Source organism: Ceratotherium simum, chromosome 5, assembly GCF_057802395.1.
Source record: "Ceratotherium simum simum isolate JZ-2026a chromosome 5, ASM5780239v1, whole genome shotgun sequence".
Taxonomy (NCBI): Eukaryota; Metazoa; Chordata; class Mammalia; order Perissodactyla; family Rhinocerotidae; genus Ceratotherium; species Ceratotherium simum.
In genome coordinates, this window is record NC_141904.1 from 78,358,886 (window position 1) to 78,376,875 (window position 17,990).

Here is a 17,990-nt window from a genome sequence, read left to right on the forward strand (position 1 = left end):
TACCATTTGTGTTTACAATCTGCTATTTAGATCCATCTATATGTAAATAATTATTTGCAATCTGCAAATAGTTATAATTAAATGTAGCTAAGCAAAAGCATGATGAGATTTGTGACACCTACAAATTTCTCTCAAAATCGAGTATAATCACTAGTGATTAGCTAGTTATCAGATGATTTTTTTCTGCTTGTTTTATATCAGTACTTTTAATATCCACATATGCATAGTTCAAGCATCCTCAGAATAGTATGTTTCTTTCAGTTAAACTCCACTATGGTTTTAAGCTTTTGTATGGAAACAGTGAGTGAAATTACCCAGGAATATAAGCACGTGTTTAACACAAGAGGAGACAACATTCAGTATATCATTAACCAGGTCTACAAGTAATACATCAATATTATTTACATTCCTGATCAAAAAAATCAGTTCATTTACATCTATCCTGTTCAACATATTGGCAAAGGCAAGAGCTGCTGGAAAGAGGGATGATTTGAAACGCTAATGTGGTACAAAGTGATAGAGATGTCCAAGAGAGTCTGGAGTAAGGGTTTCAAATTTGGGTCCATGTTGTAAAATGGAAAATAGAACTGCACGTCCTCTGGCTTCATTACCAAAGCAGGAGGATAGTATCCAGATACTGTTCTCTCCAAAGCATGGTGTGGTGGCTAACACTCTAGGCTTAAAATTAGAAGGTTCAGAGAGGTTAAGAGTCTTGCCCAACAAGGTCGCTTATGTGAAAGAAGCAGTACAGGCAGTTAGCCTAGCAGATGCTTCTCCCAAAGTTCTTTTCTTTACCCCATGCAACCTCCCACTATTACAGGTCCTTTGTTGAGTATTAAAAATAACTTTTAAAAAATGGTTAACACACAGCTCTTCTTATATGGTCTTTAAAATACTTGAGGATTCAAGATATGCATAGCTGAAATGATTAGAGATTAAAATCAAATGTAAAAAGTGTTAATTGTGAGGGAAGAGGAATAAGCACTTGACATCAACAAAGGAAGGTCTATCATATAATACTGTGTAAGACGCTATCCCCAAAACTTAGTAGTTTAAACTCATCTGCATTCATGGTTGCTCTTACATGTATGAGTAAGCTAGATGGTCCTGCTGATCTGGGTCAGGCTTGGCCCATCTTGGGATCTGTGCTCAGCTGCGTGTGAGCTGGGGGCTAGGGGTCCTAGCATGGACCTCATTCACATCTTGACGATTGGCTGGCAGTCATCTGGCACGACGACTAGGCCTTGTGTCTTTTATTATCCAGCAGATTATCCTGAGTATGTTTTCACGGTAGTATCAAGAGAGTAAGCAGTGGCGGGCAGGGCCTTGGAACTGGCACAGTTTGACATACATTGTATTCTATTTGCAAAACAATTCACACAACCAGCCTAGATTCAAGGGGTAGAGAAACAGACTCTACTCATGAAGGGAAGAGCTATAAAGTCACATTGCAAAGGGCTTGGAAATAGAAAGAGGTGATGAGTTGGGGACATGTTTTTAACCAGCCTACTGGAGTAGAAATTAGACTGGGAGGTATCAGAGAAAATCTCTCTAAAGAGGTCACAGTTGAGCTAAGCTGAAGAGTTAGATGAATGCTATGTATGCAACAATAAAAAAAAGGAGTGGTCTGGCACATTTGGAGATAAAGGGGTAGAGTACTAATAATGCAAATAATTGAAGCTTTACGATATTAACTTTATGAAGAAAAATGTTCTAATTTTAATTTCTAGTAAATGTTAATGGTTGAAAAAAATGAAGTAAAGAAGAAATTACATTTATTAAATGAACTGATTAAATTTAAAATGTAATTTTAATATAGTTTATCTACTATTTGTAAGATTTCCATAGTTAGCTACAACAGAGCCCAAAGGATTTAATTGTGGATTCAACCCGAGAGATTGTACAAGTGTCAGACTGGCACAATTAGGAATGTCACAGGCATATATTATCATGTTGTAGTTTACCGAACTTTCTAAAAAAAATAGCAATTGTCGATGTTAACCATGTGTTCAAGTTTTCCCTTCTCACTAAAAATTTTTAGAAATAATAGGAGTTTTAAACATCCTAATACATAAGAAAATAACAAAAATGAATGATTATATCAATACAAAAATAAAAACAAATGGTCATGAACTTTTACTCAGAATTGTTCAATAACCTTAGGAAAATATAAAGATCATTTGGCTGTCTTGAAAGAATATGAAAGGTCATCTGGTTCATCTTTCTGACTTTAGATGGAATCTTTCTCTCATCAGAATTCTATATTTAGTGACATTTTTAGACTGTGTACACAAAACAGCAAGGGACTAGTCATTTGAAATAACAGAGGTTAAAAGAAGAGATCTTGAGTGAATACAATTGATACTCCCCCTCCCAGTTGAACTCTATCTGTATCTACACACAAGCATCTCCAATCTTTTGAGTGTGCTGTAGCCTCTGACTATGTAACCCAGGGACAAGTCTCTTAATCTTAACTTCACTGGACTCATTTTCCACAACCACGAGCAGGAGACTTATATACTGTTAAATTTGAATGCTATATGTGATTATACTTAACAGCCAGTATATTGTAAATGTTAAGTGTGGATTTTGCATTCAGACACTGGATTACAAATCCTTGTTCCAGACTTTCTAGCTATGTGCTATCTGGCCAATCCTTGAACTTTCTCAGCCTCAATTTCTTAATATGTAGAAAGCAGATAATAATATTACCTACCTTAGTTCCAATAAAGATTAAATGGGAAAATGCATTGAGTCCCTTGCACGTTTCTAGCACATGGTAAGTGGTTTCACATTAGCCATCAAATGAGTGAATGAATGGTTAGATACCCCAGTTTTCCCTAAATGATTTAAAATAATTATAAGCTAACTATCATGACTAAAGGAAGATGAACGAGTGTGGTACTAAGCTCTGAGCTGAACTGAGGATTGGTGACCTGAGCATGTTATTTGGTTGCAAATCTTATGAGCTTAGCTTAGGGTCAAAACAGATGTAGACTGGACTTGATATTATTCAATCATTACAAAGTAAAACATACAAGATCTCTCTTTAGAAGTATTTTTGATTGATTATATCAGTGTTTTGTTTACTATAATAATTAAATAATTATTACTAATGACTTTCCAATTGAAATATTTTCTTTCTTGACTATTAAGAACACTCTGAAATCTTTTTACTTTTATCTCTCAATTTTACTCCAAACAATAAAAGAGTCCAATCTGTCCGTATTTTAAATCTCTCCTTACAACTCTCTTTCGCTCTTTTAACTCTAAACATATAGACTGAACTGTGGCATAATTTGTATTTATTTGAAAATAACTAAAAACATAGAAAACTGCTACATCAATGTTTTCCTATGCCCACAAGGTAATTATTTCATCCTACTCAGAAAAAGTCACTTGCATTCATCTTCTTCATCCATTAAAAAAATAGTCCAGGACAGTAAAATAAATTTCTTAAAGCAGAGTATCTAGTGTTTTGTCTATCAGAGCAGAAGTAAAGCATCGAACACTAAATTGATTTCAGAAGGCAGCAGCCTTTGTTGGGTCAAGCATGTATGCATACCTGAGGAAGTGATGAAATCATTCACTTGATTCACCTCCCTCCCAAAGGAACTGGTAATTTTAAAAGTCTAGCAAAGACACAGATCAACCTTTAGAACTGTAAAGGACCTGAGAGCTTCTCTAGTCCAATACCTTTATTACATAATTGAGGAAACTGAGGTACAGAGTAAGTGATTGCCTGAGGTCATGAAGCTATGGCAAAATCTGGATAAGAATGGAGACCATCCTACTTCCTAATCCAGTACTTTTTTCTCTACAGCATGATGAAAGGAAGGGAGGAAGATCAACGGAAAGATGTGACTCCTCTGTGGTTATGCAGCCAAGCATCTGGTGATAGACATGGGACCATTGTGGTCAACAGGCCATGAGTCAGGAAGAATAGCAGACACAGAGTAGATGAGAGAGGATACCTAAGGACTGCATCTGACTAAAATAAGCTCCAGAAAGTAATAGTCGCTACTTCACTCACACCATCAAAATCTCACACACGTTTCTCTTTTGGCCAAATTTAACCTGTCACCATACAGTGAAGGGGATTCTGGGAAATAGAGTTTCAAGTTTAACCAGGCTGTCACAATAAAACCACCCCAAATGGTATCCTTTGACCTTCTAAATGTAAAATTCTTCAGGCATCACTCTGCTAAATCAATTATTTTTAGAACAAAGTTCTGAAGTGAAACGAGTGAAATATAAGTTTTACAAATATTTTTTAATTTCCATAATATTATTATGAGCCTCAATGAACCTCAGTCCCTTTCAATGTCTCTCATCCACCAAACCTTTTAAAAATATGCAATGCTCTTTACTGTGAAGATGTTCATAAAATAGCTGTTTAGATTCCTCTCTATCTCGCTTGTTCTACTTTTTTCTCTATAGCTAGCTAGCTGGGATAGATAGATACAGAGACAGACAGATAGATAGATAGATAGATAGACAGACAGACAGATAGGTAGGTAGGTAGGTAGATAAATAGGTAGGTAGGTAGACAGATGATAGATGATTTTAAACTGCTTCATTACATAATAAGAAATTGAAGTTCTGATACTGTATTCTTTTTTTTTTTTAATTTTTTGTTTATTGCAGTAACATTGGTTCATAACATTGTATAAATTTCAGGTGTACATCATTATACTTCTATTTCTGCATAGATTACATCATGTTCACCACCCAAATACTAATACAACCCATGACCACACACATGTGCCCAATTATCCCTTTCGCCCTCCTCTCTCCCTCCTTCCCCTCTGGTAACCACCAGTCCAATCTCTGTCTCTATGTGTTTGTTTATCGTTTTTATACATTATGAAAGCACTCAGACTTGTTTTACTGGAGTCAAATTTTTGGTGCTATCTTGGCAGCTAAACCATCACTGGAGCTGAAACGGTAGTCACTGATATCATACCTTCTTCTCCACCAGTATGCTCTTATGAGTGCTGACCCTTCCACTAGATGAAATGAACTCTCAAAGGCACTGTCTGCACTGTCACCAAGAAAAAAGCTTCCTTCCACCAAACATTAACGTTTCTCACACCAGCTCAACACTCAAAAAAAATGGATGGGGGCATGGAAACAATTATCCCAGTCACTCGAGGGGCACACCCACTGGATACTTCAGGCTAAAGCATGTTTTGGCCTGAGCTATCCCAATAACTGCCTTCTAGCTCCACAGTGGACATGGTTTGAACGTCCACTTACGTAAATGTCTCTCTTCACTTTTCCCTCTGTTTGTCCAAATACAATGTCAGGATCACCCCCAGATGATTCTTTATCATACTGTTTTGGATCTTTCAGGGAGTCCACTCCTGGTGGAACCTAGGAGCACCTGTCAGGGCAAGGAAGCCTCTGCTTCCAATTATTTCTGCCCTGCAGACACTTCTCATAAAGGAGCTTTCCTAGCCAAGTTCTAGTTATTATTTCCTGAGGCTTTTTTTTTCCTTTCCAAGACACCTCTTGAGACCAAAACTTCTGACAAAACTGCAACTTTGTAACACTAGATATAAGAATCTCTCATTATTTTGGCTTTTTCACTTCCTGACTTTTTATACACTTATAATTGCATGCTTTGCAGTCTTCTCATTTAGATTAAAGCAATATTCTTTAAAAGATTTTTTTCCTTTCCTTTATTTCTGTGGTTAGTACTGGAAAGAGAGGTTTTCAGTAACCTTGCTGAAAGAAAGTACCGACGTGTCTCGTTCATTTTCAATGTTGTCTTAAATTCAATCTTTTTTCTTTCAATTTGCTATGTTCTGAATGTCAGACAGGTTTCTAAGGATAATATGATGGCAAAACTCTCACCCTCTTTGCACATTCCTCAACAGTTGCATTTAAATGGTCACTTTCCAGGGACGATATCGTGGGTGTGGAATCGCGCTTTGTCTGTTCTTGCTTGTATGTCTAAACAAAGTAAGAAATATTGCTTAGAATGTTCAAAGGAATATAAGTCCAGATATGCCAACATTTTGCATGATTCTGAAAATACTTTCCAGTTGTATCTTTTAGCCAAATCAATCAGAAGATTAATCACATTGCAACATAATCAGTGAATCTAACATTTCTCTTGAGTCATATAACAGGAATATATATCTGATTGGTATATCAGTAAGAATCTGATTAATAGCCTTGCCCTACTGAAACTTATATTCATAAAGGAGACAAAGACAATAAACAAGATAAGTTCTGATGATGAGAAGTGTGGTAAAAATTATGATGGAGTTGATATGATCAATCCTGACTTGAGAAGATACCTACTACAGACAGGATGACAAGAAAACCAAAAGGCTAAAACTGGTCAAACCGTTTGGCCTACTTTCTGAAACTCCGAAGAAAATCACAAAAATGAAAGTTTTAGGCACAAACATTTCGATCAATGGAAAATAATGTCTGTAACCAAAATATACATCTAAGAGTTAATTAAAGCCTACAACATCCATTTGATTGAATATTTTTAAGAAAAAGGTAGATACTGGTTCCTTGGATTGAGGGAGGAGGGGATCAAGAATTCCACTGTGGGGCCGGCCCTGTGGCTTAGTGGTTAAGTGCCCACGCTCTGCTACCGGCAGCCCGGGGTTTGGATCCAGGCGCGCACCGACGCACCACTCCTCAGGCCATGCTGAGGCCATGTCCCACATACAGCAACTAGAAGGATGTGCAACTATGACGTACAACTATCTACTGGGGCTTTGGGGAAAAAAAGGAGGAGGACTGGTAATAGATGTCAGCTCAGAGCCGGTCTTCCTCAGCAAAAAGAGGAGGATTAGCACGGATGTTAGCTCAGGGCTGATATTCCTCACAAAAAAAAAAAAAAAAAAGAATTCCACTGTGTACTGACTGAACTTGAGTTCCCTATTACCCATCAAAGTAGAGATATCAAGTAGACAGCATGAGATCACTCAGTATGTACAGCATGATCCCGTCACTATTATCAAGAAAGCATTTATGGGGCATTATGCTAAGTCAAATAAGTCAGACGGAGAGAGACATATATGTGAAATCTAAAACAAAAAGCAAACCGAACTCATAGATAAAGAGAACAGATTGGTGGTTGCCCGAGGCGAAGGGTGGGTGAGTGGGTGAAATGGGAGAAGAGGATCAAAAGGTGCAAACTTCCAGTTCTAAAATAAATAAGTCATGGGATGTAATGTACAGCATGGTGACTATAGCTAATAACACTGTACTGCATATTTGAAAGAGAAATTTATTGCTTTTATTAAGATTTTTTGCTAATTTCATCTTCTAAAAGGAAGAACCATATGAGTAAGTCCATCAAAAATTACTAGCCTACCCTGGAGGCTGAAACATTTTTTCTACCAGTCCATCTCTGCTATCAACGAAATTCAACATGATAAATTATAACATGTTCAAATTTTCCCAAGAATTATTTACTGCTTACTAAGATTTATTGTTAAGAGAATAAATCTTAAAAGTTCTCATCACAAGAAAAAAAATTTATAACTATGTGTAGTGATGATGTTAACTAGACTTATTGTGGTGATCATTTCAAAACATACACAAATATAGAATCAGTATATTATACACGTGAAATTAATATGTTATATGTCAATGATACCTCAATTTAAAAAAAGAAAGCATATATTTGTATATATATAAGGGCAGGGAAAACTGAGAAGGATATACAGCTTAATATTAATAGTGATTAAATCTTTTTTTTTTAATTTTTTATTTATTGCAGTAACATTGATTTATAACATTGAATAAATTTCAGGTGTACATCATTATACTTCTACTTCTGCATAGATTACATCATGTTCACCACCCAAATACTAATTACAACCCATCACCACACACATGTGCTGAATTATCCTATCCCTTTCACCCTCCTCCCTCCTCCCTCCCCTCTTCCCCTCTGGTAACCACCAATCCAATCTCTGTCTCTATGTGTTTGTTTATTGTTGTTATTATCTACTACTTAATGAAGGAAATCATACGGTATTTGACCTTCTCCCTCTGACTTATTTCACTTTGCATAATACCCTCAATGTCCATCCATGTTGTCACTAATGGCTGGATTTCATCGTTTCTTATGGCTGAGTAGTATTCCATTGTGTATATATACCACATCTTCTTTATCCAATCGTCCCTTGATGGGCACTTAGGTTGCTTCCAAGTCTTGGCTATTGTGAATAGTGCTGCAATGAACCCAGGAGTGCATGTATCTTTATGCATTGGTGTTTTCAAGTTCTTTGGATAAATACCCAGCAGTGGAATAGCTGGATCATATGGTAGTTCTATCCTTGATTTTTTGAGGAATCTCCATACTGTTTTCCATAGTGGCTGCACCAGTTTGCACTCCCACCAGCAGTGTATGAGAGTTCCTTTCTCTCCACAACCTCTCCAACACATGTTGTTTCCTGTCTTGTTAATTGTAGCCATTCTGACGGGCATGAGGTGATCTCTCATTGTAGTTTTGATTTGCATTTCCCTGATAGTTAATGATTTTGAACTTCTTTTCATGCGTCTGTTGGCCATCTGTATATCTTCCTTGGAGAAATGTCTGTTCAGGTCTTTTGCCCATTTTTTGATTGGGTTGTTAGTTTTTTTGTTGTTGAGATGCATCAGTTCTTTGTATATTTTGGAGATTACGCCCTTATCAGATGTATGGTTTGCAAATATCTTCTCCCAACTGTTAGGTTGTCTTTTCGTTTTGTTGATGGTTTCCTTTGCTGTGCAGAAGCTTTTTCGTTTGATGTAGTCCCATTTGTTTATTTTTTCTATTAAATCTTAATGGTGTTAAAGACGATGTTTTGCTGTTTGTGTATCTGTACTATGTTTTTAAACAATATGAATTATGTGCGTTCTTTTAAAGAAACAAATGTTTTAAGTTTTTGAATTTAGCCATTGAAAGAAGAAATAAGATCAAGATAAGGAAACCAAAAGCTAGTGGAGTGAAACAGCTAGATTTTGGAGGGGGAAAAAAGTGAGTTTCCTCCATTTCCTAGTTTTTCCTCTGAAACGAACCATTTAGAAATAATCAAGTCTATATATTTGCATTAAAACATTCTCCAGACAAAACGAGCTTTCAAGAAAAAAGGAAAGAAAAAGTAGGCCTAATGATCAGTGTCTAAACCAGACCTTAAGCCACCTTAAGAGAGGCAACTCTTTCTGCCAAAAGCTCTTTCTGGCCCAGCCCACGAGCAGTCTACAGAGCCCACTTCTCATCTGGGAGACCACGGGCTAAGGCAGACACAGAACATTGTTTGTAGGAGCTTGCAAATTTACGGCTGTCAACAGTGATTAAACCCACTCTGATCTTAAATTCTGCTTCAAATATTACAACAAACACATGCAAATGGACAGCAATATTATGGGCTTACCCAAATTTAAAATTAGAATCTAAGCATACACTTGTACAGGGCACCTAAATTCCAGAGGGCAGGTACTACTGCCAAGGTGCTCTCTTCCTCCTGTTCAGATCAGTGCACCTTTCCACCTCCTACCATAAAGCTGCAAACCACTCAGTTTTTGTTCTGGCAAGAGGCTGGAATTTTATAACCAGCGTCTTATATTGGAGCCCTTACACTTTTATTTAACTCTACAATCGATCCCTAAGAGTTCTAACTCCACGTACAAGAAAGCACCACTCACTCTCAAACTGCAAGGTTCTCACGGTGATTATTCACTCCGCACAAAGATCAAAACTGAAGAACAGAGAAGTTAAATGACTTGTCCCCAGTTCCGCCATTAGTCAGTGGTGGGACAAGCAAAAGGACAACTCATATTTCCAACTCTTTCCTCAGAACTGTTCCCACAACAAATACTCTAATTATATACTGACCAAGGACAAGCATATCAGATCTAATTTCATCTTCTAAAAGGAAGAACCATACGAGTACGTCCATCAAAAGTTACTAGCCTGCCCTGGAGGCTGAAACATTTCTTCCACCAGCCCATCTCTGCTATCAATTAAATTCATCAACATGATAAATTATAACATGTTCAAAATTTTCCCAAGAATTAAGCAAACAAAAAACGCTTACTTCCTAAACAAAAGCTACTAATATTTAAAACATAATCAAGAGAAATCTAAATGGAATTGAACACAGCTCATAATTACCACTACTCCAGATACATAACAGTCACCATTTACAGAGTGCTTTCTAGGTGCCAGGCACTGTGCTAAGCACTTTGCATACATTCACTTAATTCTGACAACGACTCTAAGAGGCAGCTCGATGATCATCTACATTTTACAGAGGAGGAAAAAAGGAAACACAGAGACGCTAACACAAGTGATAGATGGCCAAGTCAATATTCAATTCCAAATGGTAGGACTCCAGAACTCTCCTTAACATTATGCTACACTTTGCATACTGAAATATGAATATAAGCTTATAAAGACATTTTTTCTTAATTTTATATTTTGAATATAATAATATTTTCCATTCAAAAATATAGTTGAGCACCTAGCACGTACCAGGCACTGTTTCAGGCATTTGGAATACATCAGCGAACAAAAGAGACAGAAATCCCTGCCCTCAAGGAGACATTAGAGTAACGCAGCAGCTAACATGAAGTGCTTCCATATCACGCCTTGTTTTGAACACTGTTCAGTGTTTTACAACTATTCACTCATAACAACTCTACGAGGTAGAAGCTACTGTTATTCCTATCTTACAAGTAAGGAAACAGACACTGCAGGGGTAAATAACTTGCCAAAAATAACACAAGTGGAAGAGTCAGGATTTAAACCTAAACAGTCTGGCTCTCAGCTCCTAACCTCCATGCCATTCAAACTCACATAGCCACCTAATTTAAACGTATTCCAAATAAATATGCCACCATATCAACCACACCACATTCATATGCCAAGAGTTTAGGCTCAAAAAATATTCTTAAAGTAATCCTATTTTGGTAGATCCTAAAGTAATTGTTATCCAGTAAATTGTTACAAAAGACATTTTTAGTATCATTTTGTCCATTATCCAACTTTTTTTGTGTTGTTGCTGCTATTTTTTACAACAAATGATTATTTTCTAACCCAGTTTACGAGGAAAGGCCTCAATTTTCAAGCAGAAATGTCACTACTTAGATACCCAAAACCTAAATTGTTTTACCAGTACTATAATTTTTTAAAAATACAGTATTCTTAGAGATGATTTTTAAATAAACTCTAAAGCTTTGTTGATTTTTTAAATTTTTTTAAAAGTTCCTTTCAAGATATAAAATAAGAATGTGATTCTACTGTATAACACTGGGCAAACTATGAAATGGGATCCAAATACAAGATCCAATATCTAATTTAAGAAACAATGTAACTTTAAAAAAAAACAGCACAATAGAACTTAAGCCTTGTGGTTTTGACTTTGAAGAAAGAAATTCACTCAAATTACTCCATTAGAGATTTCAATTTTGGTTTGTCACATCTTAGAAAAACTAAATGCCTTAAATTATCACTTAATTTTGACCTATTCAGCAAATAGATTAATATTTTTTTCCTTAGTTTTTTCATATACAAGCCTAAAGGACATGAATCAACTTTTATAATATAATTATACATGACACTCAAATCATGAATTAAAAAAAAGTTCATATGCCATACACTCAAAAAGTGGTCTACCTGGCAAACTTTCTTAGCCTCTGGTTTAGAAAAGAATATTTTTTAACACCCCGCCCCCCAAAAGAAAAGCAGCATCCCACTATAACAGGACAAGATTAGGTAAGGACTGTGTGGAAATATACCAGAATCCTGGAATACAAACTCCTAATGCAATCCACCAACAAGTTTAAAACAAATTTGATCATGATAGCTAAAGGGGATGAGCTGCATTTATACGGCTTGCCTACAAAGTTCAATAAAACAGAAAATTGAAAAAAGAATTATGTTCTCTATAGTCTCAGCAGTTGCTGAAACATAAATAGGTACTTCTTAAAACATTAAACACAGAAACAATTATCTAACAGGATAGTTTAAACATACTGCTGGTTTACTTTACCTTAGCAACAAAACTAAATATGTTTTGCCCTAAAAATAGCAAAGGACAAAGTGCTTAACTGAAGGCCAATTTTGTACATGAAATCTGTTCAGAAGACCTAGTAGAAGGGCATCCTTTCTGGGAAGCAATTTGGCCATTTAACATGAAATATGTTCATATCCTTTGGCCCAGTGATGCCAACTCTGGAGCCCATCTTCAGGAAATGCAGATCAAATTGCTATACAACAGCAAAACCCTGGAAACCACTCAAGTGTCCAATAATGAGGAAATGATCAAATATATTATGATATATCCACAAGACAGGCCATTATAGAATAAATTATGAAGGCATTAAAAACGGTTTTAGATGTAGAAAAATGCATACACCAGAATTAAAAGAAAAATGCATACACCAGAATTAAAAGAAAAATGCATACACCAGAATTAAAAGAAAACAAACCAGGATAAAAACAGTACAAATAGCATCATCTCAAAACTTTTAAAAGGAATTTGGATATACACGTTTTAAAAAGACAAAAAGAAAATACTTTGAAATGTGGACAGTAGTTAACCTCGGAAGGTGGAGATAACAAGTGGTTTCTTCTACTCTATACTCTTCAAATTTCTACTAATTGCCCTGTATTATTTTGATAATCAGAAAAAAAGATCCTAAAAATAACATTTAAATAACTAGTTTTTATAGGTGCAATGCATTTTGTATCCATGTTCAGTGACGATCCACTTTATCTTTTTAGAAACTTAAAAAGTGCTTTAAGTGGTGAAATATCCTCTAAGTCACTAATTTAAAATGCATTATTGCACTCGAACAGCTTCTTAGCTAGAACATTTGGCTTTTGAGATTCTAGGTCTGAATGGAAAAAATATCTGGAGAGGGGATGGGGACAGGGAACTTTGAAGAGGTGCTCCCTGGCAGGACACCTCATGTTCCACAACTCCGAATCTATATTTGAAGACTGTATCATTGGAAGGCTAGCTTCCATAGCAAAGTTTCAGATGTGTTAAACTTCAGACTTGAGCCACAGCATATTTTATTTAAAAACTGTTTTTGCCTTTCTTACTCCAAAGTAATTAAATAATAAGAGCTCTGATAAACAAAATTATTTCTGCTTTCTAAAGATATTAAACACGGTTCAAAATCCCAACAATGCCTGTTAGCCAATTATTTAAATGTCCAAATATGATATTATAATATTCCACTACTCCTACTTGCCATAGATTATCATTCCTTCCCATAATCCATGTCCTCAAATATATATATACACAAACACTTATATATAAACACATATTGTATATATATAGTCCTCAAATGTTAGTCAACATGCTTAAGATGCTTGGATTTAAAATGCTATCCAGATTCATAAAAGGAGTAAATTTATATACAAAAGGGATTTTTAAAGGATTACCATATCACAATTCACAGCTTGGTGGTTCTAACCTTAGCTGGATCTACAGAGAGAGAGAAGAAAAACAGAAAGTGCACTGGCCTTGGGTTCTCATTTTATCTCTGCCACTAATGAGCTTTGCTGCCTTAGGAATTTCACTTAACCTTTCTGGATCTCCCAGATACATCTATAAAATGAAGGTAAAATGAAACCACTTATTTAACGTTTCTACAAACTCTTAAAAACTGATTCTAGGTTCAGATTTCTACAATCTTCCCAAATATTTCCTTTACCTAATTCTCAGCAGTAATCAACTTTTCTTTGCATTTAGCTTTGACGTATCAACACTTCACAAAAACGTAGACAAATTTTTAAGCTACTCATTTCAAAAATACACAATATCTATAAAACTTATCCTATAACATTGGTAAATCCTATTAAACATTTCTTTTTTGTTTGTTTGTTTGTGAGGAAGGTCAGCCTTGAGCTAACATCGGTGCCAATCCTCCTCTTTTTGCTGAGGAAGACCGGCCCTGAGCTAACATCTATTGCCAATCCTCTTCCTTTCCCCTCCCCCCCCAAAGCCCCAGGAGACAGTTATATGTCATAGTTGCACATCCTTCTAGTTGCTGTATGTGGGACGCGGCCTCAGCATGGCCGGAGAAGCGGTGCGTCGGTGCGCACCCGGTATCTCAACCCCGGCCAACAGTAGTGGAGCGCGCACACTTAACCACTAAGCCACAGGGCTGGCCTCCTAAACATTTCTTATTAACCATCCTATAACCCATCTGAGAGGCTCAGTTAAAAACAGAAATTACTCAACATACATTACACGTGCAGGGCACATGATTTATTATGCAATAACTGCCAGAATACTTAGCAACCAGCAGTATTTCATGCCCTAACACTAATCAGAAAACTGCAGACTAGAGGTGTTTCTTTCTTTAATACCCAAAAATATACAAAAAATAACTCTGTAAGAAAGATATTATTATCTACGTTTAATAAACATTAGGTATATTAAGTGTCTCTCATAAAATATTATATAAAATTAACTACTGTTTATGAAGTAACACCATAAGAAGATGAAGTTTAGGAATGAATTCCTCTGTAAGGAAACTGCCTAATTTCAGAATGGACCAAACCCTACATAGAAGAAATTCAGCTTCACAAACCTCTGGAGAAAGTTAAATGACATTTATTGCATTTTTCTTAACTTTTAAGGCAGAAGATATAGCCACATTTTAATTTGATGTTTACAAAAAGTTCATTTTTACTAAAAGAAAAACAGTTTCATCTGAAGCTTTTCATACCTGTGAAGTTACTTGTTGAATCTGAGTAAATAAATAGCCAACACTCTAAAGTGACACAACAGTGCTCAACACATCTGTATTTCTGAGTCTATTAATCAAACATCTTACACAAAATACAAAGAACAGTGCAATTGGTTTTTTTAAAAGATACGGCTAAATTTGCTATTTTGGACACTGCTTCTATCTAAAAGTCTGCAAAATCACCTTTACCTACTAACCTTTTCCTCACCCTCAATATATTCCATAAGAACCACAGATTAGGGTGCAGTCTAAGGTTTAAAAAAAAAAAAAAGGTATGAAGTTTACTGAGGTCTCTTTTTTTCAGCATCTTAAAGGCCATAGCCTATTACACCCCAGATTTTCTTTATTAACAGAACCTACCCATATTATCATAATCCAAAAAGAATAGTGTAATGTTAAAATAATAGTGGAACCACTGGTTCATTTTGAATTCAACAGTTTTCCAGAAGTTTTGTTGTTGTTAAAACAATTTAATACAAAAGAGAAAGGGAGGGTGGGGATACATGATGCGATTACTTGCCACAATCCATAAATCCACTATGGCAGCCCACATTTCGATACACACACAGAGTCAAAGAAGGAAAGGACCCCAACTAATTCCCTTCTGAAGTTTTAAAAATATTGTTTCTGCATTAAACACGTGTGCCCATTACAAATAATAACAATGGTTACCATTTACCTAGCCCCTTCTATGGGCAGGCATGGTGCCAGTACTTAACATCTGTCATTTCACTTACTCCTCAGAGTAACTCTGTAAGAAACTTATTATTATCTATGTTTAATAGAAGAGAAGCAAGGACTGAAAGAGGATACAAGGCTGCTAAATGGCAGAGCCATATTGCAAACCCAGAGTTGCTTGACTTCAAAGTTCATGCGCATTATATTAAGCTACACTGTCTACTAACAACACATGCATGAAAATCCTGCCTATGTTTTTAGACAGTCCTCAAAGATTCACCAAACTTTTTTAGGTTTCCCATGCATAACTATTTTTCTACAAAAAATACAACAACTGATTGTTGTAATACACCTATCTACACTATAAATTAATTCAATCTTGTCAAAAGGACAAGATTTATAAGGAGACTCCAATTCTTAAGGGAATACCAGAAACTTTACAGTTAATTGAGCTCAGCTGCACTCGGGTTGATGTTTTCCACATCATATAAAAGTTCTAGTATGGATACTTAGCCCAAAGTTTCTCCTTTTCAATTTTAGTGGTATCAGATACACACTCCACTCTACCATACCTGCTGAAAACACAGTCATCCCAAGCCAAAAAAAAAAAAAAAATCATACTACAAAAACAAACAAGTAGGTAACTTTTCTTCATACTTATAGGCAACATTCCTCAAAGGAAGTTTGGATTTCTGCTAATCTCTTTTTCTCCAACTCGTACTACTTCCTGTTGCTCTATTACACAAAGACGAAGAGTCACAAGTTACATATTTTCTCCAATAAGAGAGCTGTATTTCAATCATTCCTGTAACCAAACCAGTTGGACAGCTAGTCTCTTATTAAATAAAGATTTCAACCATCATCTAAAAGGTAGAAGAACTGCTGCCATCTTTCTTGACAACAGTTCTAAAGTTCATCCCTGACAACTACAGGCCCCTATCGGCTAAGACTGAGTCACAGCAACTCCTGGGCTCTAAATCAAGACTGACGAGAATCTTTCCCGCTGATGCCTTCCCCAGCCAACCAAACAAGCAAAATTTAATAAACATCCTTCCCTTCAGTCACTGCTGAATACACACCACATCCTATATTAGTTCCCAGGGCAATCTCCCTCCCAGACACCCATTCCGTGGGCCTGGAATAAGCTATGTTCCTGCCCAGTCCCCTGTTTTCTCTTCAAGTAAGAAACACCCTCACAAAGACCAACCCTTCTTTTTCAAGCTAGTTAACTTGATGCTGACTGCAGATCCATCTTAGCCTCTCGCTGAAGACAACTAGCTCGGGAACAGCAGAGACGCCTAACTGCTTGGCTTCATAAATGCTGTGGACTACTACAGACTGGCTGGAAGTCTCTCCCCACTTTCGCCCAGTGAGCGCAGCAGCAATCAACCTGATCTCGGCCCCAAGGGAAACGACTGAAAACCAGTAACTGAATTACAGGAGACAAGCTGCCCACACAATTCAGGAAGGAGCCCACACAGGTCTCCCGCTTTCCTCACAAGAGGGCTCTTCGTCCACGAGCGGCGACTTAGGCTGCCTCTCAATTCTTACGCTTTCTCACCGGACAGACGGACTCGCCGAATCCCACCCTTCGGGAAAGTGACAGGCTGGAGTTAACCCTTCAGCTGCCCCCACAGAACAAACCCGAAGGAAACCCCAATCGCTCCAAAAATGTGGCAAGCCCCATCTCGCCCTTTCCAAGCCCCAGCTGCGTTGAGGACACAGCCCTTTGAAGAACACAACGAAATGGAATTAACCCTTCGGCTGCCGATCTCGGCGCTACACCTCAGCCACCAACCCGCGGGAAACTCCAACTCCCGGTCCTCGGGGAGGTGACAGGCACGGCTTGCACAATCCCCACCCCCCAACACTCCCATTAGCCCCACCGCGCCAAGGGGAGCCCCGACCCGGGCCTTCGGGCCGACGCTGGGCCGGACTCGCGCGCTGCGGGCCCCGGGCGGGTGAGCCGGGGGCACTCACCGCGATGACATTGACGAAGGTGGTCTTGCCCGAGTACTGCAGCCCCACGAGCGTCAGCTCCATCTCCTCCTTCCAGAAGAGCGAGCGGAACCAGTCCAGCAGGCGGGAGATGAGCGCCAGCATGATGGCGGCGGGGAGCGAGGACGGACAGGCGAGCGGGCGGCCAGCGGCAGCGACGACTTCCACGCGAGCGCACCTCGGCCCGGACCCCTCAACGGCTCCTCGGGGCCCCGGCACCACACTCACGGACACGGGCGGCGGCGGCGGCCGGAGCCAGGAAGCCGAGCGGGTCATATGACTCGCCCTGCCCCCTACGCTCTTCCCCACGCCGCCGTGGGCGCCCACGGCAAGAGCGGCGGGCCCCGCCCGGCCAGGCGCGTCCGCCGCCTGCAGCGCCACCTTGTGGGGCCTCCCCGCAGCAGGGCGTACCCGCGGGCCGCCCTGGGGCTCCCTTTCCTACCGTCCCTCCTCCGCTCATTAATGTTGGTTAATTCATCGTTCATTCTTTTTACGATTGTTTATTGACAGTCAACTCTGTGCAGAAAGACTTCAAGACTCTGGGGGATTTAGCATAAAAATCCCTGTCTTGGGGCCCGCCCAGT

General features: G+C 38.1%; 1 protein-coding gene across 7 annotated transcripts in view; it reads right to left on the reverse strand.

Annotated features, from left to right (window-relative positions):
- LOC147917096 (uncharacterized) overlaps positions 1-17,707 on the reverse strand; it is a 67,075-nt gene extending 49,368 nt beyond the window's left edge. For 6 of the 7 annotated variants that reach the window (XR_015552261.1, XM_087431377.1, XM_087431376.1 and 3 more), the window contains exon 1: positions 17,389-17,707. Coding sequence is in view for 6 of the 7 variants with exons in the window: in XM_087431377.1 (XP_087287503.1) it covers positions 17,389-17,682 (294 nt within the window). In the remaining variant the exon portion in view is untranslated. Of the gene's footprint in view, positions 1-4,878; positions 5,959-17,388 lie in introns of those variants that run through there. The other variant, XM_087431375.1, reaches the window with a different exon arrangement.
- Between the last annotated feature and the right edge of the window lie 283 nt (positions 17,708-17,990).